Here is a 27,380-nt window from a genome sequence, read left to right on the forward strand (position 1 = left end):
AGCCATCCGTCGCGGCATTCCCGATCGCGCAAATCCGCATGCAACAGCCGCAGCAGCTGGCTGTTAATAACGGCGGCTGCAAGCGGCCTTCAAAATGGCCGTGAACATGTTTAAAAAAAAAATGCGGCCGCACTGCGCATGCGTGCCAGATCATCGGTGCGCATGCGCAACACTATGCGCATGTGCGCCGATGATCGGGCCCGCATACGCAGCGCAGCCGCTTTTTTTTTTAACGGTCGCACATTTTTTTTCACAAGTACGGGGGGCGGGGGGGGGGTTTATTCATTTTATTTTATTCATTTATTCTATTCATTTCATTTTTATTTTTTATTTACAAGTTCAGGAGGCGGGTTTATTTGATAATATTTTACAGGGAAAAAATGCAGAACTTTGTACTGGTGGAGACTCCATACTTTCCGACACCGGAAGGCTTCACCTTCATCCAACAGGTTCCATTGGAGGAGCATGTATTTTCGTAGAATTTACAGTGCAGAAGGAGGCCATTCGGCCCATAAAGTCTGCACCGGCTCTTAGAAAGAGCACCCCACCCAAGGTCCACACCTCCATCCTAACCCAGTAACTACACCCAACACTAAGGGCAATTTTGGACACTATGGGCAATTTTGCATGGCCAATCCACCTAACCTGCACATCTTTGGATTGTGGGAGGAAACCGGAGCACCCGGAGGAAACCCACGCACACACGGGGAGGATGTGCAGATTCCGCACAGACAGTGACCCAAGCCGGAATCGAACCTGGGACCCGGGAGCTGTGAAGCAATTGTGCTATCCACAATGCTACCGTGCTGCCCCTGGTTTTGAGGTGTACGAGGGCCAAAGGGACCCAAAACCATTTCCTCCATTTTTGTCAGCAGCAAACAAGGTAAGAGAAAATGGTGGGTCGCGCAGGTCAGCCGGCGTAGGCTGCAAAGGTCGGCCGGCGTGGATCGCGAAGGTCGGCCAGGTTGGGTCCCGAAGGTTGGCCAGTTAGTAAAAATGGGTCCCCGGAAAAAAAGTTTGAAAAACACTGTGCTAGCATGTTTGTCAGGTGTGCATCTACATGCTCGTGCGTGTGCTACAGTGCATTAAAGTATTTATTTTCTGCCCTGCTCCCCCCCGGTCTCCTTTCCTGAGGGCTCTGACTCCTGCTGTGATATAAGGGCAGTTAGTAATATTTAGATCTGAATCCAGTCAGTGAGCTGCAGCAGCTATTCAACTGTGAGGAGCAACACAGTGGAGCCAGATCCTGTTTTGGTCCATTCTCTGTGCATGTGGTCAGTAATCCATGGCACAATCCCAACTAATTTTCCCCTTCCAAACTGGGGAGAGAGTAGGTCCCTTTCCTGCTGATGTGGTAAGACCAGCGGGCCCAGGACGGATAGGCAATGGGAACTGCTGCCCTGACTGGCTCAGTTATGCCCAGGCTTATTCTGAATGAGATATCCAGGGTGGGGGTGATGGGGAGTGCAGATTGTGTTGGGAGCTGCAGTAAATTTCTATGTTCAGTGTGATGAGTCCTTTATGACCACAGGCTCATGAAAATGATGGGAGCGGCTTGGCAAATAAGCACTGGTCAGTTTAGGGAGGATGTGGGATGAGAGTTCTGGGCTACTCTCCAAACCCAGCAGGGCCCATCATTGTCAGCAGCAGGAGCTCTGAACGATGAACCCGAGAGAGTTGCCCCTCTCTTTATGGTGCAAATCACTGAACAGCCACACAGTCCTGCGAGAGAGAGAAAGGGAGGGAGGGGAGGTGTTGCCTTTTTTAGCTGTTATAAATATGGCAATCAATAAGGTTGCCCTTCCTTCTTTGGATATCGATATTATATTGCTCAGAGTCGCCAGGTATCAAATGATACCACCACAAGGTTCACCCGGATATCGATCAAAGAGCCAAACACCAGTTAGTTAGTTCAAGATCAAGGGTACTTTATTTACACACAATTATCATGCAACAGAAACACTACTAGTTAAACTGCACCTAGCAACTATGCCAACCTGTACTTAACTTCAGGCACCCGGATTAGGTCAGAGGAACAGTGGTCTTTGTTCGATTCTGGGTCTATCGGGTCTGGAGAAATAACTGCTGTTCAGCTAGGCTCCTCCGTCTGGTAGCGGGCGTTGAACTTGATCTTGCTTCTGGTGGTGCTGCACTTGAAGGTGGACGTTGCCGGAGCACCAGGTCCAAGAGAGGCCGAACACATGGAGGTATCTCTCTTTATCCTTGGGGAGTTTCGCGCTCTTTTGGGCGGTCCTTCGGTTTGGACCTCATTAATTGGGTAATTCTTGATCACTGAATTTGATTTGAGCCAATAAAGGGGCAGGTGCCTTGATGGCTGGGCGTGTCCTAAGAAGTCATTGACCCTCTTGTTGATGCTTCCTGAGTACAGGGAGTGGCGCCGAAATGTCTGGGATTGTATCGGTTACTCAAGTATCAGTCTTTGTCTTACGGAGATGGGCCATCAAAATGCGAATCGGTTGGGGGTTTCGATGCTGTCTGGATTCTTCGCTCACAAATATACATTCAGGTTCTGAGCCTACCTGAACCTTGCATTGTCCATTTTTCCCATTATGCTTTGCGACCGTCCACGTTTCTTATTGTAAGTGGCCATCCCAGATGGCTACAGTCCATCCTCTTGATCCTCAATGCGAAGCATGAAGTATCACACTACTGAATCTTCTCCTGTTCTCTGATATGCCGGGTACCCTCAATTGGCAAGAATTGACAAGTCATGTTGCAGCTGTATAGAACCTTAGTTAGGCCACACTTGGAGTATAGTGTTCAACTCTGGTCGCCACACTACCAGAAGGATGTGGAGGCTTTAGAGAGGATGCAGAAGAGATTTACCAGAATGGTGCCTGGTATGGAGGGCATTAGCTATGAGGAGCGGTTGAATAAACTTGGTTTGTTCTCACTGGAACGACAGAGGTTGAGGGTCGACCTGATAGAGGTCTACAAAATTATGAGGGGCATAGACAGAGTGGAAGTCAGAGGCTTTTCCCCAGGGTAGAGTGGTCAATTACTAGGGGGCATAGGTTTAAGGTGAGAGGGGCAAGGTTTAGAGTAGATGTACAAGGCAAGTTTTTTTTACACAGAGGGTAGTGGGTGCCTGGAACTCGCTACCGGAGGAGGTGGTGAAAGCAGGGACGATAGTGATATTTAAGGGGCATCTTGACAAATACATGAATAGGATGGGAATAGAGGGATACGGACCCAGGAAGTGTAGAAGATTGTCGTTTAGTCGGGCAGCATGGTCGGCACGGGCTTGGAGGGCCGAAGGGCCTGTTCCTGTGCTGTACATTTCTTTGTTCTTTGTAATTAAGGACAGGTTCTACTCTACACTGTTCTATGGGTCGAAACATTTACCTAAGTTTTCCCTAATACAACACATATCTCTGAAAAATTCTAAGGGGGCACTATAACATTCAATCATATATTTAAATTTCTTTACACAAGAAGGTGAACCAATAACTGTCCTTAACTAAACTCCACTTATGCTGCTATCCAATAACCAAATAACTTATTTTACAGTACAAATAAACAATAGCAGCATCATATTTCTACTTAACACTGATGTCAATGTACAGAGAAAGTAACTTTATTAAAAAAACAACCGTGGAATTTATTAGGGAGCGAAGGTTCAGAAAGAGTGTAGGGTTTGCTGAAGTCCGAGAAAGGGGGCTCAGAGTGTGTATACTGAAGGGCGGGAGGCTCTCCTTCGCCATTTCCGTGCCATTTCCGAAGTCTGATCGTCTGGATGACACTGCAAAGTATAGCTATAATCAATAGGGCTTCTACAGTGTACGAAAGGGAATACCACTTTATGATATTGTCACACCATGTGGGGCTATCAGTGGCTGTGTCTATGTGTGGTGTAGCGTCCGGGCTAGGGGTATCGTGTTGGGTGGTCATGTTTAGGATCTGTGCGGTGAGGGGTATAGGGTCGGATAGAGCGCGCAACTGTATTGATCCAATGACGATCATGATGCAGATCATCAGGTCCGTCTTCATCTCGTCTGTATCTTCCTCTGTCTTCTGGTATATTCGTATCCTCCTGGGGGGATAAGCATAATATCTGTTATTATCTTGTTGTTTAATATCTCGTTTGTCTGTCTGTTTCTCTTTAACGTCAGTTTCCCATTTAGAATCGTTGCCACATGTGACTCTCTCATTTTTTTCTTTGTTAAAAACAACCATTTGGGAGACAAGACATCCGGAAAAAAAATTCTGTCACAGTGCGAGCACTCTCGCAGCCTGTGTTTGATGGGCTGAGTGGGGGGACAATTTCTCCGTCCGGTGCAAAATCGTTTCAACCAAGTGTTTTAACATGTAAATAGCAGGTGGGGGAATAGCAACCGAAGGGTCGCCGGAAAGGGAACAAAAGTTGTGGCAAAGTGCATTCTTTGAACCACATTTTTAAAAAAGAACAGTAAAAGAGTTTCGAAAAGAACTTTCCGAATGGGGTGCATATGAGCCGCGGCAGAGCAAGAATGGGTGGAATCCCCGGGTAGGGCGGTGACCAGTGCCGTTGCTCCACTACCCGAGCTTGGCTGACCAAATACATACGGGGTCCTCAGGCAGGGCGGGGATCAGTGCCTTTACTCCATTGCCTGAGTGACCTTCCAAGAATGGTAAGAATTTGAATATTTATGGACTTTCAACAAACCTGTCCCTTTAACTACCATGTGGCGTCAAAGGAGTAGTCATAACTGTATCAAGAAATTTTTGTGGGATCGACACACAAAGTCGTACAAGAGACAGAACATTCAACATTAAAAACAACAAACTAAAGAAGTAAGCGGGCAGGTTCCATCAGGGAATAGGACACCGTAAATCTCAATCGGTTCCTTTCTCTCATCATCTGGACACCTCAAGGTTCCATTCCAAAAAGGGTCTCAAAGGGGTGGGAATCAGATTCTGAGTCATCACCATCTCCCGGGTGCCAAACTCGTGCCTGGAGTTTCAGTGCCAATGCGGCGTGGGCCGATGTGGGATCCATAAGTCGTACCTTGTCAGACGATAAGAATTGTCGTGGTGCCAATGTTTCGTATTCTGTAGGGTGGTAGGGGCAAGGCGGGTGTCGCTATTGTCGGGTGGTGGGTCAGGTTCTGGTAATGGCAAATAAATTGTGTCTGAGGGGCCGAACATATCGCGGTTGGTGTCACTGGGGCTGTAGTGACTGGGACCTGGTCTGTTTTTCCATTGGTCGGGAGTATCAAGGGCGTTTGTTGTGCTTTCGCTATCGCTATCGCTAGCAGCCGAATCCAGTGTTAGGGTGAAATTCGACTCTGGGGGCGGGGTTGAGGTCGTGTCTGTGGACGTGCTGTTCTGGCTGGGGGAGGGCTGGATTGGGTTGTCAGTGGGCGGGTCTGTGTTGCCTGCCATTGACAGTGAGAGGTGGTGTGAGTGGCTGCACTGTGTTCCATAAACCTTAAGCTGGTTTATATGGAACCATCCTGATTTTCCACTTGGATATGTGATCTTATAAACTGAGGGGCTTACTTTATCGGAAATTGAGTAGGGTCCTGCAAATTTGGGGGAGAAGAATGAGCTAAGATTGTACAGGGAGATCATGACTTGCTGTCCGACTGTATATTCTATCGGGTGTACTGTTTTATCAAAGCAGGTCGTACCCTGCTTTTTCCTAGTGCCTCGTCGAACAGCTGCAGCGAGCTGTGCTGCTTTAATATTCTCTACCATGTGCTGGACTGCTTTCTCGTGGGTCAGGGCGGTGACTGTGGGGCTGGCCAAATCAAGTCCAAATAAATACTCGGTACCCTTCATGGGTCGTCCGGTCTTGAGGGTATGGGGGATGTAACCTGTCGAACTCGACACCGTGTTTCTAATAAACATCAGTGCGAATGGGAGCACTGTGTCCCATGTCGTATTATGCTGCTGTACCATCTTCCTAAGTGTTGCCTTTAGGGTCCGATTCATGCGTTCCACAATGCCGCTGGACTGAGGGTGATTGGCAATGTGAAACTTCTGTTTTATGCCAAAAATCGTCAGGACATTTTTCATAACTCTGCCTGTGAAGTGCGAACCTTGGTCCGACTCAGTACTATGGGGGAGTCCCCATCTAGTGAAAATTCGCTCGGTTAGAATTTTTGCCGTGGCTTTGGCCGTGTTTGTTCTTGAAGGGAATGCTTCTACCCATTTCGTGAATGTGTCGATGACGACAAACACATATTTGTATCCATTTCTGCAGAGGGGGAGGGGACCAATATAGTCTTAACTGCAAGTTCGTCCATGGGACATTAACAGGGCAGGTGTGGCGTAGCTGACCTTTCTTTGCATATCTGTCCAGGTTGTTCTGGGCGCGAATCAAACAATTCTCAATGTAATGGGTTACGTCGGTTTTTAAATTGGCCTATCAGCAGAGGTCTGAGGTGGGCAAGGGTGGATTCTATCCCTTGGTGTCCGTGTCCGTCATGGAATTGGCAAATAATCTGGTTCGTTTCCTGGGTGGGGACCATATAAATACCATCCTTTAAAACTATTCCCTCATGAATCGTTAACATGTCTTTAAACTTATCATGGGGAGCTGGGAAATCTCCTTTTAAGATTTCCTTTAGCGTATCATCTTTTTGTGCCTGGGCCAAATCTTGAATATTGGTCTGTGAGACCTGAACCGTGTGTACTGGGGCACTCTCGGGGGTTGCCGAAAGTGGCCATGTCGTGAGCCTGCTTTCGCTAGGGCGTCAGCTTTCACATTACCGGGTGGGGAGGAACGGTGGTGGCTTCTAACTTTTATGATTCCGTATTTTCTACGTTTCGCTGTCTGGAGAATGTGTTTGAGTAATGGCGCTGAGGGTAGGGGTTTTCCATCGGTGGATATAAATCCTCTAGATTCCCACAGGGGCAGGAATTCTGTCAGGCTGTTGCAGACTTACAAACTGTCTGAATATATGTCTGCTGGGGCCGGGAAGGAATCTGGGTGCTGCACAATGTAAGCAATGGCTGCTAACTCGGCTGCCTGCGAACCTAAATGTCCAGGCAACTTTAATGAGATTTCCTCTAAAGCGCACCCCTGCGTGTCCTCTACATAAATTCCACATCCTATCATCCTTTTTCCATCTAGAACTGTGGAGGAGCCATCTACATAAATTTTCAGAGCTTTGTCTGTGGGCTGGGTCGTCTGTGCTCGGATGCCTGTCTTTTTCGGCACCGATTTGGGAACAAAGGGGCCTGTGCTGGGCTTGGGTGCAATGATCTCACACTCATGTGGGCTTCCTGCATAGTGTAAATTGTAGGCCAGAAACGTGTGCGTCTTTGTCCTCTTTACCGTAATGTCGAGTCCTTGTAGGAGTAGGGTCCAGTGCGCTGCTTGAATTTGGCTTACTGTGCCGTCTTTTAGTCTTAATAGTAGCTATGTCGGGGTGTGTTCGGTCAAAATGGTTACGGGGTTGAGTCCTGTTATGTATGAGAAGTATTGTACAGCCCAAAAAACTGCTAGCAGGTGCCTTTCGCAGGCTGAAAATCCCTGCTCTACGGGATCTAAAACTCGTGAGGCGTAGGATACAGGTCCTAAACGATCGTGCCTTTCCTGTAGGAGTACGGCCGAAAGGGTTCGGTCGGTGGTCGCTACCTCTATTGCGTATGGGGAGTGTGGGTCTGGGGCCTGCAAAGTGGGAGCTGTGCTTAGGGTGCGTTTCAATGTATCTACGGTATCCGTGTGCTGTGGAAGCCATTTCCATGGGGCTTGTTTCTTAAGGAGCTTGGAAAGTGGGGCTGCTTTTGTGGCGAAACCGTCAATGTGGTTCCTGCAGTAACCGACCAGTCCTCAAAATGACCGGAGTGCTGTAACATTTTGGGGCAAGGGTAACTTTATAATTGAATCTACCCATTTCTGTTCTGTCTCACACTTACCATGCGTGATGACCGTACCTAAATAAGTTACCTTTTCCTGGAGAATTTGGGCTTTTTTGGGGTTAATTGTGCATCCAAGCTCTGTTCGGTGTCCTAATAGTTCCAAAAGAAGCGAAGTATACTCTTCCTTGGTGTCAGTCTGTAGGAGCAAGTCGTCCACATACTGAACGAGGCATTCAGGTCGGGAGAATTTTGCTAATCCGTTCGCCAATTGTCTGTGAAAAATGGAGGGGGAGTTGTGAAAGCCTTGTGGAAGGCACGTCCACATGTACATCTGTCTCTAGAAAGTGAATGCAAATTTGTACTGGCACGTTTTGTCCAATGGAATGGACCAAAAGCCATTGCTGATGTCCAAGACCATGAAAAATGTTGACTGAAGTCCCTGTTTTAACATGGTCTCTGGACTCGTGGCAACAGTGGGGGCTGCTAACAGAGTCACTTTGTTTAATTCCCTATAATCAGTGGTCAGTCGCCATGAACCACCTGGTTTTCTTAGGGGCCCAATCGGGGCATTGTTCATTGAGGCTACGGGCCAAATTACACCTTGGTTCAATAAACTCTGGATTACTTTAGCTATCTCTTCCTCGGCTTGCTGTGGAAAATTGTATTGTTTCTGGGGCTTAGGATCGGGACTGTAATGTTGACCATGCCTGGAATATTACCGCAGTCGTGCTTGTGCTGGACAAACAATGCTTTATGTCTCTTCAAGACTTCTGTAACTGTTTTGTCTGTGGAAATGGTTTGTGGATCAAACCAGTACCCTCCCACTGAGCTAATCTTGTGTGCGTAGTCTCCTACTGTGAGCGTGGCGCGGGCTCGTGCTGCTCTAGCCATTTTCCACACGCATTTATTTACGGGGTCGAAAGAGAGGTTGTGTGAGCTCATAAAATCTATCTCCAAGATGTGTTCTTCTGTCTGGGGTAAATCTACCAAAACAACTGAGTGCTTTGTTTTAATGTTACCCATCTGGATATCCACAGGGGTTGTGATGTGTCCCTGCTGGAGGTGAGCTGTAAAGCCACTAAGAGTGATGGTGTCTGTATTGGGCCATATATCTCGCTGGTACAACGTGGAGGAGTTTAACGTGGTTCGGGACCCTCCTGTGTCCCAAAGGAACTCTACTGGGTGTCCCTGGACTGTGCCTGCAACTACCGGTCTTCCGGACTTATCCCAAAGTGTGTCGCAGGCCCAAGTTGGGGAGTCCGAACACCGTCAATCGGTGCCATTTTTGGCCAAATTATATGCTCATGCGCTAACGCTGTGGATGGGTCTGGCATTGTTTCTAGGGGGGGCATTTGTGGGCTGATTCCATTGCTGTTTCGGGGGGGCTTGGCATTCTCATGCGGAATGTCCCTTCTGTCCGCAATTGTAGCATTCCTGCACTTTAGGGTGCTGTGTGTTACTTCTGCCTTCATTTACCCATGCGGGGTCTTGGTGTGCCCTTACTGGATTCATGTTGGCGTCTACTCTTTCCTGGTCTGTCTTTTTCTGTAGGGACTGTTCCCAAGCTCTAGATAATCACTTCAGTACCCACACTTCATTGTGTGGCGGGTCTGAGGGGTTGTAATTTGTACATGCCCTTTGTCCTGCCTCTGTTGCGTGGGAGACTAGAATACGGGTCCATTTGGCCGTATTGTCTACAGATAAACGGACGTGGGCTAAATCACCGAATACTGCGGTGAAGTGGATCCAGAGGCGTCCAGCAAATACTGTTGGATGCTCTCCCTTTTTCTGTCTACACCGGTTGAGTCCTTCTACCGGATCTCCTCTATCGTAGCTAATGGCGTCTAAAATGGCTGTTTTCATATCTTGGAGGCTACCTCCTCCTACATTTTGTCGGTAGGGAAGGGCTGAACTAACAGACGGGTCAAGGCTCATTACAATGAGTTTTAACTTCTTCCTGCTTGTCCAGACCGTACATGAGGGTCTGTTGCCTAACTCGTTCGGAAAAGTGGTGTGGGTCTGACGTGGGGTGTAAAGTTTCAATTTTATCGCGAGCATCTCTTAACTGGGTGATGGTTAGTGGGGTGCTGTACACAAAATCGGGTTGGTCTTCTGTTGTTACTCTGTGCTCCGTGGTGATGGAATTCATTGGGTTGGGTGTGACCTGTGCAGTCGGTGGTGCGGGTGCTTTTCTTTTCGGGGCCCGGGGGGCTCTGTCTGCCTCGTTCACATATCGATGGGCCATTTCATTAAGTTCCTGCCAATCGGGGCTGTCTTCCTGATTTAATTGTGGGCCAAAGGTGTCTCTGAACCCACTCTGAACTGAGAGCAGTGATTGCAATCTTGCAATTTGCTGCCTGCACTTGGCATGGTCCACCGAACTCTGCCTCTGTTCCGTGGTGGAACTGTGGAGTGCTCGGAGGACTGCCGTTAAATCCTCACATTGTTTTCTCAACTGTTCTGCTTGGTTTTCCGTTTCCTCTCTTACCAACACTGCACGTTGCGTGTCCTGGTAGGCCTTATCGTATTGAATCTGAAAGCTGCTTAGGTGAGTGAGACAAGATTGGTGTGCCCGTTTGACATCAGCCATCTCCTTGTCCTTCGCTGCTAGCTGCTCTCAGGAGTTGCTCATCTATTCTCTCACACTCGCTAACATTTCCCTCTCTATTCCTCTCTCCTCAAGCTGTCTACGGAGCGTCCTCACGACCTCTTCTGTGCCTCGCAATTGTGCCAAGCAGGACACGATTGCCATCGGCTTACGAACTCTACTCAAATTTTTCTTGTGGATCTCGGTCATGTTGTCCCACCAAGTTTGTCCTATACTATGCCAACAGGGCCTGTTTCCTCATTCGCACAAAACTCAGACCATTGGGGCCATCCTTTCCCCTTTAGGTATCTCCTAATCTCTTCTTCCAATATGGGACACTGTTCTGCTCTGTTGGTCGCTGTGACCTCGGGCTCTTGTGGATACATAAGGCGTTCCATTGCTTCATTGCCATCTCTACGATTATCTATGTTTCTACCGGGAATTTGGGACAAGGGGGAATAAAGTGGTGGTGCAAATACGGGTATGGCTCAAGTTATTTTCCGGTTTACGCAACTCCCGAAAGTTTCACGCAACAAAACCTATCGAGGTTACCTTATATCCCTTGTTAGTGCGCATGCAAATTACACACTTCTGTATCTGGAGGTTTGATCGATACTGGTCTTACGCTTGTGGTTTCTTTTACTTTGCCAATTTGGATTTCTGATTCAAACGTTTTGTGGGTCCTATCGGAGTGACTCGGTCACTTCTGGGTCGAGTCCCGTCAGATGTCGCCAATAACTGTTGCCTTTTTTACCTGCTATAAATATGGCAATCAATAAGATTGCCCTTCTTTGGATATCAATATTATATTGCTCAGTGTCGCCAGGTATCAAATGATACCACCACAAGGTTCAACCGGCTATCAATCAAAGAGCCAAACACCAGTTAGTTAGTTCAAGATCAAGGGTATTTTATTTACACACTCACTTAATCATGCAACATAGACATTACTAGTTAAACTACACCTATCAACTATGACAACCTGTACTTAACTTCAGGCACCCGGCTTAGGTCAGAGGAACAGTGGTCGTTGTTCGAATCTGGGTCTATCGGGTTTGTAAAAGTAACTGCTGCTCAGCTGGGCTCATCAGTCTGGTAGTTGAACTTGAACTTGCTTCTGGTGGTGCTGCAATTGGAAGTAGACGTTGCCGGAGCGCTAGGTCCAAGAGAGATCGAACACATGGCAGTGTCTCTCTTTATCCTTGGGGAGTTTCGCGCTCTTTTGGGCGGTCCTTCGGTTTGGACCCCATTAATTGGGTAATTCTTGATCACTGGATTTGATTTGAGCCAATAAAGGGGCGGGTGCCTTGATGGCCGGGTGTGTCCTAAGCGATCATTGACCCTGTTGATGATGCGTCCTGGGTACAGGGAGTGGCGCCGAAATGTCTGGGATTGTATCGGTTACTCAAGTATCAGTCTTTGTCTTACGGAGATGGGCCATCAAAATGCGAATCGGTTGGGGGCTTCGATGCTGTTTGGATTCTTCGCTCACAAATATACATTCAGGCTCTGAGCCTGCCTGAACCTTGCATTGTCCATTTTTCCCGTTATGCTTTGCGACCGTCCACGTTTCTTATTGTAAGTGGCCATCCCAGATGGCTACAGAGGTGACAGTATTTAGGATGGTCGATTAGAACCAAGGAGGAGGGCAGTACGGTGGCACAGTGCTTAGCATTGCTGCCTCACGGCGCCGAGGTCCCAGGTTCGATCCCGGCTCTGGGTCACTGTCCGTGTGGAGTTTGCACATTCTCCCCGTGTTTGCATTGGGTAAAATGAATTGGGTACTCTAAAAAAATGTTTTTAAAGCACCAAGGAGGAATAAGGGTCTGAACAAAATAGACAAAAAAGGCTGTAATAGAGTTTCGACGTTCGAGCTGAGTAAGGGACCAGACGCCCATTAACAGAGCTCTCTGCTGTGTCAACTGGTAAGTCAAGGGAAATCCAGACCAGATGCTGCCCTAGTTCAATCCCTGGTCTGTGCTGGTGTCAGGTTTAGTATTGGCCTTGGCATCTCTGGGCCAGGGCTGGGAAACAATCAGCTGAAGTGCCAGCTGTCGGCCTCTATCTGATGTGTCACCATGACATCAAGCGAGGACCAGCTCAGAACTTTGGCTGTGTCAGCGTCTAGCCTGGCCTGGGGAGAACAGGCAGAATGCTCGGTATTCCGGATGGACCCTTGCCTACAGGACAGCAAACAAGAACACTGATGGAAGGGCAGCACAGTGGTTAGCACTGAGACTACGGCGTTGAGGACCCAGATTTGAATCCCGGCCCTGGGTCACTGCCCGTGTGGAGTTTGCACATTCTCCCCGTGTCTGCTTGGTTTCACCCCCACAACCCAAAGATGTGCAGGTTAGGTGGATTGGCCACGCTAAATTGCCCCTCAATTGGAAAAAAATAATTGGGTACTCTAAATTTTAAAATGAAAAAAAAAAGAACACTGAAGGAACAGGAGAAAATGTAATGATTCAATTTAATTGCCATATTAAAAAATGACCAAGAAACTGTGGAAAGATGGCTTGGTGCTGGTTGTAATTCTCTGTTAACTAGTGTTAAATCAACAACGTGCATTTATTTTCAAGCTTTAACATAGTAAAACATCCCAAGTCACTTCACAAGCATATTATCTAAATGTGAGAGATTGCAGTCCTTTGAGATTCAGAAGGGTTTGGGTATCCATGGTGCATGAATCACAAAGACACATTATTAGGAAAGTTACAGACTGTTATTGTTTATTGCGAGGAGAATGGAATATAAAAGTAGGCAGGTTATGCTTCAGTATTCAGGACGGGGGATTTTCACGGTAACTTCATTGCAGTGTTAATGTAAGTCGACAGGGCAGCACGGTAGCACACTGCGTAGCACTGTCGCTTCACAGTTCCAAGGTTCCAGATTTGATTCCTGGCTTGGGTGGAGTCTGCATGTTCTCCCTGTGTCTGCGTGGGTTTCCTCCAGGTGCTCCGGTTTCCTCCCACAAGTCGCGAAAATCGTGCTGTTGGGTAATCTGGACATTCTGAATTCTCCCTCTGTGTACCCGAACAGGTGCCGGAATGTGGCGACTAGGGGCTTTTCACAGTAACTTCATTGCAGTGTTAATGTAAGCCTACTTGTGACAATAAACATTATTTTTGTACTTGTGACAATAATAAAGATTATTATTGGTGAGACCACATTTGGAGTATTGTGTACAGTATTGGTCTCATTATTTAAGGAAGAATGGAAATGCAGAAGCAATTCAGAGAAGGTTTATGAAACTACAACCTGGAATGGGCGGGTTGCAATGAGGAAAGGTTGGACAGGCTCGACTTGCAGGTTGCAATCAGATCAGCCATGATCTTATTGAATAGCGGAGCTGGCTCGAGGGGCCGAGTGCCTATTCCTGCTCGTATGTTCATATATAAAAACTGACGTGAAACCAAATTAGGACAACTGACTCAAAGAGTTATGCAGCTGCTTGAAGGAGGAAAGGGGAAATGTAGGGAGGAAATGTCACAGCCTTGGACCTGGACAGCTGAAAGCACAATGATGAATGGTGATGTGATGACAGGGGGAGGCACAGAGGAGCCAGGGTTGGAGCATTGGTGGAATGGGCAAGGTTGTAGAGAAATGGAGGAATGAGGCCATAAAAGGATTTAAAAACAAGAATGAGAATTTTTAAATGGAAGTATTTCGGAACTGGGTATTTAGGGGTGGCATGGTGGCACAGTGGTTAGCACTGCTACCTCATGGCACTAATTCCGGCCTTGGAGTTTGCAATTTCTCCCCGTGTCTACATGGGTTTCCTCCGGGTGCTCCAGTTTCCTCCCACAGTCCAAAGATGTGCAGGATTGGCCATGCTAAATTACCCCTTGGTGTGCAAAGATGTGCAGGTTAGGTGGATTGGCCATGCTAAATTGCCTCTTAGTGTCTAAAGACGTGTAGGTTTGGTGGGGTTACAGGGATAGGATGGGGAAGTGAGCCTAGGTAGGGTGCTCTTTCAGAGGGTTGGTGCAGACTTGATGGGCAAATGATCTCCTTCTGCACTGTAGGGTTTTGATGACTACTATGACGTTGGTCAGTGAACACAGAGGGTGAGGGATAAATAGGACTTGGTATGGGCTAGTGAGGAGGCAGCTGAGTTTGGATGTCCTGAAGTTTATGGAGGGTGGAGAGTGGGAGGCTGACGAGAAGTGTGTTCGAGCAGTTTTAAGTCCAGAGGTAACAAGAGCATCAATGAGGGTTTCAGCAGCAGAAGAGCTGAGACAGGGGTCCTCGTTCATCATCCAGCTGAATGGGACTGCCCTCGTCTGGTTCCTATGTCTATAATCTCCTCCTGCCCAACAACGAGAGATCTGTCCTTCTCAATCTGGCCTCTTGAGCACCCGATTTTAATTGGTCCATTATTGGTGGCCGTACCTTCAGTTGCCTCGACCCTAAGCTCTGGAATTCCCTCCGTATTCCGCCTCGAGACTTTGCTTTCCTCCCTCAAGATGTTCCTTGAAACCCTACCTCTTTGATTTTGATTTTGGCCATCTGCCTTGATATCTCCTTTTGTGGCTCAGTGTTACTTAGTTTCATTATGTCTCTGTGAATCTGCTCAGGAGGTTTTATTACATTAAAGATACTATATAAATGAAGTTATTGTTGACCTCTGGCCAGTCACACAGAACATCACTTGTGACTTGGATAAGGGGTATTTCAGCGCTGTGACAGAGTGGAAATTCTGATTGGAGAGATTAAAACTTTGAGTTGCAGGAAAGATGGATAGGGAGGAAAGAGATTTTGCAGGTGGGGCAGTAGTTTGCAAGGACAGAGAAGCCAAGGATATGTTTTTGAAAGTGGAGGCAACATTAGCAGATTTGAGATAGAAGGGGACAATACCTGAAGAGAGGGACTGTTTTCCATATCAGATAGGGACCAGGCAAGGACGTTGGGTGGTCTGCAGTTTGGTGGGTGTCGTGGACAATGTGACTAGTTGCTCCATTCAAATGAATATTTTCTTCTCTCCAGGATCATTTGCATGGAATTCTATGGAGAGCTGGACTGCACCGGCAATGTGAGGGAAGGACGTACTAATGGCTGGCCAGGACACAAGGTAACACTTCCATCCAAATGGATATTAGGTCCAGATCTGGGAATGCTGGAGCACAGCAGAGTCCAGAACCAGGAAAGACCTCCGACAACCCAGCTGCCAAATGTAGTTCTTCCAAATCGCCCAAACATTTCAAATGTGTTTCAAGTTTTCCTTTAAAATCCTCCTCCATCATGTCCCCACTTCACTGGACTATCTATGCCACACTCTCACCATTGTTACAATCCCAGTCGATGTTATAACTAGATGGGAAGATATCAGAATGGAACCCCAGCTCAGAAGACTATAACTTACACTTAAAAAAAAAACATGGAGGAACAAAGTCACAGGACTGCTTATTCATTTAAACAATAAGAAAAAAAACATTTATTAAACATGAAAAGTTGGAATATTATACAGTACACCTTTACTACCCCCGCCCCTTAGCTTAACAATTATAGATTTCTTTTTTTTAAATTTAGAATACCCAATTATTTTTTTTCCAATTAAGGGGCAATTTAGTGTGGCCAATCCACCTATCCTGCACATCTTTTGGGTTGTGGGGGTGAGACCCATGGAGACACGGGAAGAATGTGCAAACTCCACACGGACAGTGACCCAGGGTCGGGATTCGAACCCGGGTCCTCAGCGCAGTAGTCCCAGTGCTAACCACTGCACCACCCTGCTGCCCTAACAATTACAGATTTAAGGATGAACACAGATTACAAAAATTCAACTTAAACTATAATGGTTTATGAACACAAAGCCCCTTTAGGCACACTGATTGGCTGTGGTCAAATACACCCACTCCTGGGGTAGCACGCTGGCGCAGTGGATAGCATTGCTGCCTCATGGCGCCGAGGTCCCAGGTTCAATTCCGGCTCTGGGTCACTGTCTGTGTGGAGTTTGCACATTTTCCCTGTATTTGCGTGGGTTTCACCCCCATAACCCAAAGATGTGTAGGTTAGGTGGATTGGCCCCGTTAAATTGCCCCTTAATTGGAAAAAAATGAATTGGGTACACTAAATTTATTTTTAAAATACATCCACTCCACTCTGAACCCAAGTTGGTATCTGTGGATTTCTCCTCAGAATCCCCCAGATGGTGCAGGTTTCCAAACTCCACTCCCAAAAACATGCTTTCGAATCTTCTCTCATAAGAATGCTTTTCCTTAGCAGTTTGCAGTCCAAAATCCAGTCCAAATTTTACAAATGATACTTTCAAACAAGATTTCTACTCCACGTTGAAACTAGTATGGCAGTGGGATGGGTACCTGAGCAGTAGGTCAGAAGGTGAAAAAATTGAGGGAGAACTAGGGAGTAGGGCCAGTATGGCTCTGAGGAAGAGCAAACTTGGAGATGTTGCTGAAAACAGCGGGACTGGTGGCCTCAAGTGCATATGTTTTAATGCAAGAAGTATAACAGGTAAGGCAGATGAACTTAGAGCTTGGATTAGTCCTTGGAACTATGATGTTGTTGCCATTTCTATGAAATTCCAGAGACTTGGTTGAGGGAAGGGCAGGATTGGCAGCTAAACGTTCCAGGATTTAGATGTTTCAGGCGGGATAGAGGGGGATGTAAAAGGGGTGGAGGAGGTGCGCTACTGGTTAGGGAGAATATCACAGTTGTATTGCAGGAGGCAACCTCAGAGGGCAGCGAGGCTATATGGGTAGATATCAGGAATAAGAAGGGTGCAGTCACAATGTTGGGGGTTTACTACATGCCACCCAACAGCCAGCGGGAGATAGAGGAGCAGATAGGTAGACAGATTTTGGAAAGGAGTAAAAGCAACAGGGTTGTTGTGATGGGAGACTTTAACTTTCCCAATATTGACTGGGACTCACTTAGTGCTAGGGGCTTGGGCGGGGCAGAGTTTGAAAGGAGCATCCAGGAGGGCTTCTTAAAACAATATGTTGATAGTCCAACTAGGGAAGGGGCTGTACTGGACCTGGTATTGGGGAATGAGTCCGGCCAGATGGTAGGTGTCAGTAGGGGAGCATTTCGGGAACAGTGACCACAATTCAGTAAGTTTTAAAGTGCTGGTGGACAAGGATAAGAGTGGTCCTAAGGTGAATGTGCTAAATTGAGGGAAGGCTAATTATAACAATATTAGGCTGGAACTGAAGAACCTAGATTGGGAGTGGATGTTTGAGGGTAAATCAACATCTGACATGTGGGAGGCTTTCAAATGTCAGTTGAAAGGAATTCAGGACCGGCATGTTCCTGTGAGGAAAAATGATAAATACGGCAAATTTCAGGAACCTTGGATAACGAGAGATATTGTAGGGTTCGTCAAAAAAGAAAAAGGAGGCATTTTTCAGGGCTAGAAGGTTGGGAACAGACGAAGCCTGTGTGGAATATAAGGAAAGTAGGAAGGAATTTAAGCAAGGAGTCAGGAGGGCTAAAAGGGGTCACGAAAAGTCATTGGCAAATAGGGTTAAGGAAAATCCCAAGGCCTTTTCCACGCACATAAAAAGCACGAGGATAACCAGGGAAAGGGTTGGCCCACTGGAGGACAGGGGAGGGAATCTATGTGTGGAGCCAGAGGAAATGGGCAAGGTACTAAATGAATACTTTTCATCAGCATTCACCAAAGAGAAGGAATTGGTTGATGTTGAGTCTGGAGAAGGGTGTGTAGATAGCCTGGGTCACATTGAAATCCAAAAAGACGTGGTGTTGGGCCTAACCTGCACATCTTTGGGTTGTGGGAGTGAAACCCACGCAGACATGGGGAGAATGTGCAAACCTCACACGGACAGTGACCCAGGGCCGGGATTCGAACCCAGGTCCTCAGCGCCGCAGTCCCAGTGCTTTCCACTGCATCACATGCTGCCCTCTCGCTCTCCTTGTTGACTCATAGAACATAGAACACAGCACAGTACAGGCCATTCGGCCCACAATGTTGTGCCGACCATTTATCCTAATCTAAGATCAGCCTAACCTCCACCCCTTCAATTTACTGCTGTCCATGTGCCTGTCCAAGATTCGCTTAAATGTCCCTTATGACTCCACCACCTCTGCTGGCAGTGCATTCCACGCACCCACCACTCTCTGTGTAAAGAACCAACCTCTGAGATCTCCCCTGTACTTCCAGTCACCTTAAAATTATGTCCCCTCGTGACAGCCATTTGGGGAAAAGTCTCTGGCTATCCACTCTATCCATGCCTCTCATCACCTTGTACACCTTTATCAAGCCACCTCTCTTCCTTCTTCGATCCAGTGAGAAGAGCCCTAGCTCCCTCAACCTTTCTTTAAAGACATGTCCTCCAGTCCAGGCAGCATCCTGGTAAATCCCCTCTGCATCCTCTCCAAAGCATCCACATCCTTATAATGAGGCGACCAGAACTGGACACAATATTCCAAGTGTGGTCTAACCAGGGTTTTATAAAGCTGCAGCAAAACCTCACGGCTCTTAAACTCAATCCCCCTGTTAATGAAAGCCAACACACCATGCGCCTTCTTAACAACGCTATCAACCTGGGTGGCAACTTTGAGGGATCTACATACGTGGACCCCAAGATCCCTCTGTTCCTCCACACTTCCAAGAATCCTGCCTTTAACCCTGTATTTAGCATTCAAATTCAACCTTCCAAAATGAATCACTTCACTATTTATCTTGGTATCTCGGTTGAACTGCATCTGCCACTTCTCAGCCCAGCTCTGCATCCTGTCAATGTCCTGTTGTAACCTGCAGCAGCCCTCAACACTATCTACAACTCCACCAACCTTCGTGTCATCGGTAAACTTGCTAACCCACCCTTCCACTTCCTCATCCAAGTCATTTATAAAAACCACAAAGAGCAGAGATCCCAGAACAGATCCCTGCAGGACACCACTGGTCACCGACCTCCAGGGAGAATACTTTCCATCCACTACCACTCGCTGTCTTCTTTCGGTCAGCCAATTCTGTATCCAGACAGCCAAATTTCCCTGTATCCCATGCCCCCTAACTTTCTGAATGAGCCTACCATGGGGAACCTTATCAAATGCCTGAAATCCATATACACCACATCCACTGCCCAATCTTCATCAATGTGTCTTGTCACATCCTCAAAGAATTCAACGAGGCTTGTGAGGCATGACCTGCCCCTCACAAAGCCATGCTGACTATCTTTAATCAAACTATGTTTTTCTAAATAATCATAAATCCTATCTCTCAGAATCCTTTCCAATATTTTACTCACCACAGACATAAGACTGACTAGTCTGTAATTCCCAGGGATTTCCCTATTCCCTTTCTTGAACAGGGGAACAACATTCGCCTCCCTCCAATCATCCAGTACTACTCCAGTGGAGAGTGAGGACGCAAAGATCATTGTCAATGGCGCAACAATCTCCTCCCTCGCTTCCCGCAATAACCTTGGGTATACCCCGTCAGGCCCAGGGGACTTATCTATCCTGATGTTTTTCAAAATTTCCAGCACATCCTCCTTCTTAATATCAACCTGTTCGAGTCTATTAACCTGGTCCATGCTGTTCTCATGAGCCACAAGATCCCTCTTTCTAGTGAATACTGAAGCAAAATATTCATTTAGGAACTCCCCTATCTCCTCAGACTCTAGGCACAAGTTCCCTCCACTATCCCTGATCGGCCCAACTCTCACTCTGATCATCCTCTTATTTCTCACATAAGTGTAGAACGCCTTGGGGTTTTCCCTAATCCTTCCCGCAAGAGCTTTTTCATGCCCCCTTCTGGCTATCCTAAGTCCATTTCTGAGTTCCTTCCTGGCTACCATGTAACCTGCTAGAGCCGTGCCAGATCCTTGCTTCCTCAACCTTACGTAAGCTTCTTTCTTCCTGTTGACTAGAAGCTCCACTTCTCTTGTCATCCAAGGCTCCTTCACCTTACCATTCCTTCCTCGTCTCAGTGGGACAAAAACTATCCAGCACTCGCAGCAAGTGCTCCTTAAACAACTCCCACATTACTGTTGTGCATTTCCCCAAGAACAACTGTTCCCACTTAATGCTCCTCAGCACCTGTCTAATAGCAGTATAATTTCCCCTGCCACAATTAAATACCTTCCCATACTGTCTGTTTCTATCCTTCTCCATGACTATGGTAAAGGTCAAGGAGTTGTGATCACTGTCACCAAATTGCTCTCCCACCAAGACATCTGACACCTGGCCTAGTTCATTGCCAAGCCCCAAAACCAATATGGCCTTCCCCCTCGTTGGCCTATCTACATATTGAGTCAGGAATCCTTCCTGTACACACCTGACAAAATCTGCTCCATCTAAACCATTTGCAGTAAGGAGGTTCCAGTCAATATTAGGGAAGTTTAAGTCACCCATGACAACAACTCTGTCACTTCTGCACCATTCCAAGATCTGCCGCCCAATCTGTTCCTCCATCTCTCTGCTGCTATTGGGGGGTCTATAGAAAACTCCCAATAAAGTGACTACTCCTTTCTTGTTTCTGACTTAAGAACATAAGAACATAAGAACTAGGAGCAGGAGTAGGCCATCTGGCCCCTCGAGCCTGCTCCACCATTCAATGAGATCATGGCTGATCTTTTGTGGACTCAGCTCCACTTTCCGGCCCGAACACCATAACCCTTAATCCCTTTATTCTTCAAAAAACTATCTATCTTTATCTTAAAAACATTTAATGAAGGAGCCTCTACTGCTTCACTGGGCAAGGAATTCCATAGATTCACAACCCTTTGGGTGAAGAAGTTCCTCCTAAACTCAGTCCTAAATCTACTTCCCCTTATTTTGAGGCTATGCCCCCTAGTTCTGCTTTCACCTGCCAGTGGAAACAACCTGCCCGTATCTATCCTATCTATTCCCTTCATAATCTTATATGTTTCTATAAGATCCCCCCTCATCCTTCTAAATTCCAACGAGTACAGTCCCAGTCTACTCAACCTCTCCTCGTAATCCAACCCCTTCAGCTCTGGGATTAACCTAGTGAATCTCCTCTGCACACCCTCCAGTGCCAGTACGTCCTTTCTCAAGTAAGGAGACAAAACTGAACACAATACTCCAGGTGTGGCCTCACTAACACCTTATACAATTGCAGCAGAACCTCCCTAGTCTTAAACTCCATCCCTCTAGCAATGAAGGACAAAATTCCATTTGCCTTCTTAATCACCTGTTGCACCTGAAAACCAACTTTTTGCGACTCATGCACTAGCACACCCAGGTCTCTCTGCACAGCAGCATGTTTTAATATTTTATCATTTAAATAATAATCCCGTTTGCTGTTATTCCTACCAAAATGGATAACCTCACATTTGTCAACATTGTATTCCATCTGCCAGACCCTAGCCCATTCACTTAGCCTATCCAAATCCCTTTGCAGACTTCCAGTATCCTCTGCACTTTTTGCTTTACCACTCATCTTAGTGTCGTCTGCAAACTTGGGCACATTGCCCTTGGTCCCCAACTCCAAATCATCTATGTAAATTGTGAACAGTTGTGGGCCCAACACTGATCCCTGAGGGACACCACTAGCTACTGATTGCCAACCAGAGAAACACCCATTAATCCCCACTCTTTGCTTTCTATTAATTAACCAATCCTCTATCCATGCTACTACTTTACCCTTAATGCCATGCATCTTTATCTTATGCAACAACCTTTTGTGTGGCACCTTGTCAAAGGCTTTCTGGAAATCCAGATATACCACATCCATTGGCTCCCCGTTATCTACCGCACTGTTAATGTCCTCAAAAAATTCCACTAAATTAGTTAGGCACGACCTGCCCTTTATGAACCCATGCTGCATCTGTCCAATGGGACAATTTCCATCCAGGTGCCTCGCTATTTCTTCCTTGATGATAGATTCCACCCATACTGACTCAGTAGACAAAACCTCCTCGACTACCTCCTTTTCTGCAGCTGTGATACACTCTCTAATTAACAGTGCCACTCCCCCTCCTCTTTTACCTCCCTCCTTATTCTTCTTTAACATCTAAACCCCGCAACATTTAACAACCATTCCTGCTCCTGTGAAATCCATGTCTCCGTAATGGCCACAACATCGTAATTCCAAGTACTCATACGTGCTCTAAGTTCATCTCCCTTATTCCTGACACTCCTTGCCATGAAACAGGCACACTTTAACCCATTTCACTGAGTGCAACTTTGCCCTATCAACTGTCTATCCTTCCTCACAGACATGCTGCATACTATTTCTGCCTGTTCAACAGCTACCCAATCCTCTGATCCAAAGCTCTGGTTCCCATCCCCCTGCCAAGCTAGTTTAAATCCTCCCGAAGAGCTCTAGTAAATCTCTCACCCAGGATATTGGTGCCCTTTCAGTTTAGGTGCTATCCGTCCTTCATGTCTAGGACCCACCTTCCCCAGAAGGTATCCCAATGATCCACACATCTGAAGCCTTCTCTCCTGCACCAGCCCTGTAGCCACGTGTTCAGCTGCACTCGCTCTCTGTTCCTTGTCTCACTTGCACATGGCACCGGTAGCAATCCTAAGATTACTACTCTGCTGGTCCTGCTCCTTAGCTTCCAACCTAACTCCCAAAAATCACTTTTTAGATCCTCATCCCTTTTCTTAGCTATGTCGTTGGTGCCTATGTGCACCACAATTCTGGTTGCTACCCCTCCCCCTTAAGAATCCTGTAGACTCGATCCGAGACATCCCTGATCGTGGCACCCGGGAAGCAACATACCTTCCGAGTATCTCATTCGCGACCACAGAATCTCCTATCCGTTCCCCCAACCATTGAGTCTTCTATCACTATTGCTTTTCTATTCTCCCCCCTTCCCTTCTGAGCCACAGAGCAGGGCTCAGCGCCAGAGACCTGGCTGCTATGGCCTTCCCCTGGTAGGTCATCCCCCTCAACAGCATCCAAAAGGGTATGCTTGTTTTGAAGGGGAACGGCCACGAGGGATCCTTGCACTGTCTTCCCATTTCTTTTCCTTCCCCTGACTGTAACTCAGCTACTCTTATCCTGCACCTTGGGTGTGGCTACCTCCCTGGAACTCCCCTCTATCACCCCCTCTGCCTCCCGGATGATCTGAAGCTCATCCAGCTCCAGCTCCAGTTCCCTAACGCGGTCTCTGAGGAGCTGGAGTTGGGTGCACTTCCCGCAGGTGTAGTCAGCGGGCACACCTGGTGTCTCTCACCACCTACATCCTACAGGAGGAGCATGCACCTGCCCTACCCTCCATCCCCTCTGATTTGAATTCCCAAAGAGATTTAAAAGGAAACAAAATGATTAAAGCCCGTTAGGCCCTTTATAAAAATATATATATATATATACTGCTGCTACTCTCTCAAGTGAACCCTGTAAAATTGGTGATTCTGCGAAATGATACAAAGGTAGCTTGCTGCCCCCGAAAAACAAAAACTGTTGGGCCATATGGCTTAAGCTGGTTGATATGGAACCCCGCAGTCTTTCCGTTGGGGTACTTAATTTTATACACAGCGGGGCTTACTTTGTCCGCAATGGAGTACGGACCCGAATACTTCGGTGACAGGAATGTGCTGGGATTGTAAATGGAGAGCATGACCTGCTGTCCTACCTCAAACTCAGTCGCATGCACTGTCTTGTCGAAACAGGCCTTGCTCTGTTTCTTCCTTGTGCCTAATCTTACTGCGGCTGCTAGCTGAGCCGTTTTTACATTTTCGACTAACTTTTACTGCGTTCTCGTGTGTGAGGGCCGTCACTTCGGGGCTGGTCAAGTCAAGTCCTAATAAAAATTCTGTGCCTTTCCTGGGGCGTCCGGTCATGAGAGTGTGTGGGGTGTATCCTGTGGATGTCGAAACAGTATTTCTCAAAAACATCAGCGCAAAAGGGAGGACTGAATCCCAAGTGGTGTTGTTTTGTTGGACCATTTTTCTGAGGGTTGCTTTTAGGGTCCGATTCATTCGCTCCACGATACCACTTGACTGGGGGTGGGATGCGATGTGGAATTTTTGGGTAATGCCAAATATCGTGAGGACGTTCTTCATGACACGTCTCGTAAAATGGGAACCTTGGTCGGATTCAATGCTGTGGGGGAGTCCCCATCTCGTAAAGATGTGGTGGGTTAAGATCTTGGCTGTGGTCTTTGCCGTGTTAGTTCTGGATGGGAATGCCTCTACCCATTTCGTAAAAGTGTCTATGACGACTAATACGTACTTGTAACGATTCCTGCAAGGGGGCAATGGTCCTAAGAAATCAATCTGGAGGTTAGTCCAGGGGCCATTAATGGGGCGGGTGTGGCTAAGTTGAGCTTTCTTTGCGTATCTGTCCGGATTGTTTTGGGCACAGACAAGGCAATTCTCAACGTAGTGCGTTACGTCTTCTTTTAAACTTGGCCACAAACAGAGCTGCCTGAGGTGGGCTGTAGTGGGATCAATTCCCTGATGCCCATGACTGTCATGGAACAAACAAATAAGCTGATTCCTGTCCTGTTCAGGAACCACATAAAGGGTGTCTTTTAGGACCACACAGTCATGTGTGGTTAGTGCATTTTTAAATCTAACGTAAGGTGCTGGAAATTTTGCTTTCAAAATCTCCCTGAGATTGCTATCTTGCTTCTGGGCCTGCACTAAATCCTCGATATTAGTCTGTGAGACCTGAACTGCATTCACTGGGGCGCTTTCGGGGGGGTGTCCAAAAATATCCATGCCTGGAACCTGCCTTAGCCAGTGCATCAGCTTTTACATTTCCAGTGGGGGAGGAACGGTGGTGACTGCGAATTTTAACAATTCCAAATGTCTTGTCCCGTGCTTCCTCTAAAATGTGGCGGAGCAATGGGGCTGAAGGGAGGGGTTTTCCGTCTGCGGAAACAAATCCTCTTGCTTTCCACAGGGGTAGGAATTCTGTAAGGCTGTTGCAGACATAGAGGCTGTCCGAGTATATGTCTGCTGGGCTGGGGAAGGAATCTGGGTGATCCACAATGTACGCAATGGCTGCTAGTTCTGCTGCCTGCGCGCCTAAGTGTCCTCGACATAAATGCCTCATCCTGTAATGCGCTTCCCGTCTAATACTGTGGAGGAACCATCCACATATATCCTTAAAGGTGCTCACGTGTCTGTGTGCTGGGGCTCTGGGGTGAACTACCTATCTTTTGGGTTTTGTTTTCCGCAATAACGGGGCCTGTGTTGTGGTGCGGTGAGATGATTTCACATTTGTGTGGGGTGCCTGGGTATTGAAGGTTGTCGGCTAGGAAAGTGTGGGTCTTGGTCCTTTTTACAGTGATGTCCCGTCCCTGCAAAAGAAGGGTCCATCTGGCTGCTCTAATCTGGCTTACTGTACCGTCCTTAAGTCGTCCGTCTAGTAAAGGTTGGGTGGGGGTGTGTCCGTGAGGATTGTGATGGGATTTAGTCCGGTTATGTAGGAAAAATACTGAACCCCCCAGAAAACTGCAAGCAGGTTCCTTTCACAGGCCGAAAATCCCTGCTCCACAGGATCTAAAAGTCTGGAGGCGTAAGCCACGGGTCTTAACTGGTCGTGCCGTTCCTGAAGGAGCACGGCCGAAAGGGTGCCGTCGGTGCTAGCTATCTCTATAGCATAGGGGGAAAGCGGGTCTGGAACCTGTAGTGCGGGGACTGCAATGAGGGCTTTTTTCAAAGCATCCACAGCATCCGTATGCTGCGGAAGCCATTCCCAGGGGGCTCCTTTCTTTAGGAGGTCTGAGAGGGGCGCTGCCTTGCTGGCGAAACCGTCAATGTGGTTTCGGCAGTAGCCAACCAGTCCTAAAAACGACCGGAGGGCTGAAACATTCTGGGGAAGGGGCAATTTAGCAATCGAGGCAATCCTTTTATGCTCGATCTCGCGTTTACCATGCGTGATAATCGTACCCGAATACATCATTTTGTTTTCCAAAATTTGGGCCTTTTTGGGGTTTACTTTGCATCCAATTTGCTGTAGGAGTTCCAGGAGTTCGGACAGAAGCTCGATGTGCTCTGCCTTGGTGTCTGTCTGTAGTAATAGGTCGTCCACGTACTGGACCAGACATTCGGGGCGAGAAAACTTTGATAATCTATTTGCCAGCTGTCGGTGGAAAATGGAGGGGGAGTTGTGGAATCCTTGTGGAAGGCATGTCCACGTGTACTGCTGACCTTTAAAAGTGAAGGCAAATTTGTACTGGCACGCTTTTGCCAATGGAATGGACCAGAATCCGTTACTGATGTCCAAAACCGTCAAATATTGTGAGTTGAATCCCTGTTTGAGCATGGTCTCGGGACTTGTGGCTACCGTGGGGGCTGCTGCGGGGTGACTTTGTTGAGTTCCCGGTAATCGATGGTCAGTCACCATGATCCATCGGGCTTTCTCACTGGCCAAATCGGGGCATTATTAGTAGAGGCTACTGATCTAAGTACGCCCTGCTCTAATAAGCTATCAATAACTTTTGAGATTTCTCCCTCTGCCTCTTGGGAAAATCCGTATTGCATTTGGGGTCTAGGGTCAGGTCCTGTGATTTGAACGGAACCAGTCATCCGGCCACAGTCGTGTTTGTGGGTCGCGAATGCTGTCCTGTGCTTCTGCAGAACTGCCCTAACCTGCTTGTCTGTGCTAATCGTGGTCGGGTCAAACCAGAAATCGCCGACTGCGCTAATCTTGTTTGCATACTCACCTACTGTGTGCATTGCGGGGGCTCTTGCGGATTTTGCCATTTTCAAGACACATTGGTTTACTGGATCAAATGAAAGGTGGTGGGAGTTCATAAAATCAATGCCCAAAATGTGTTCTGCTGTGTGGGGTAGATCGACTAAAACTATGGGGTGTCTTGTCGTAATATTGCCACTTTGAATGGGTACAGGGGCTGTGATGTGTCCCTGCTGTGAGTGGCCTGTAAAGCCGCTGAGGGTGATTGCGGCTGTAGTGGGCCACGTGTCTTTTTGGAACATGGTGGAGGAATTAATTGTGGTGCGGGACCCTCCTGTGTCCCAGAGAAATTCGATGGGCTGTCCTCGTACTTTTGCTGCAACTACTGGTCGGCCGGACCTATCCCAAAGGGCGTCGCAGACCCAGGTG

General features: G+C 47.4%; 1 protein-coding gene across 1 annotated transcript in view; it reads left to right on the plus strand.

Moving 5' to 3' along the window:
- The window catches only part of als2b (alsin Rho guanine nucleotide exchange factor ALS2 b), a 296,702-nt gene that overhangs the window by 64,005 nt on the left and 205,317 nt on the right, over positions 1–27,380 (plus strand). Inside the window, 1 exon segment of the mRNA XM_072481260.1 lies at positions 15,389–15,473. Within this exon segment, the coding sequence (XP_072337361.1) occupies positions 15,454–15,473 (20 nt within the window). The 5' untranslated portion in view covers positions 15,389–15,453.

Source organism: Scyliorhinus torazame, chromosome 2 (assembly GCF_047496885.1).
Source record: "Scyliorhinus torazame isolate Kashiwa2021f chromosome 2, sScyTor2.1, whole genome shotgun sequence".
NCBI classification, from domain to species: Eukaryota; Metazoa; Chordata; class Chondrichthyes; order Carcharhiniformes; family Scyliorhinidae; genus Scyliorhinus; species Scyliorhinus torazame.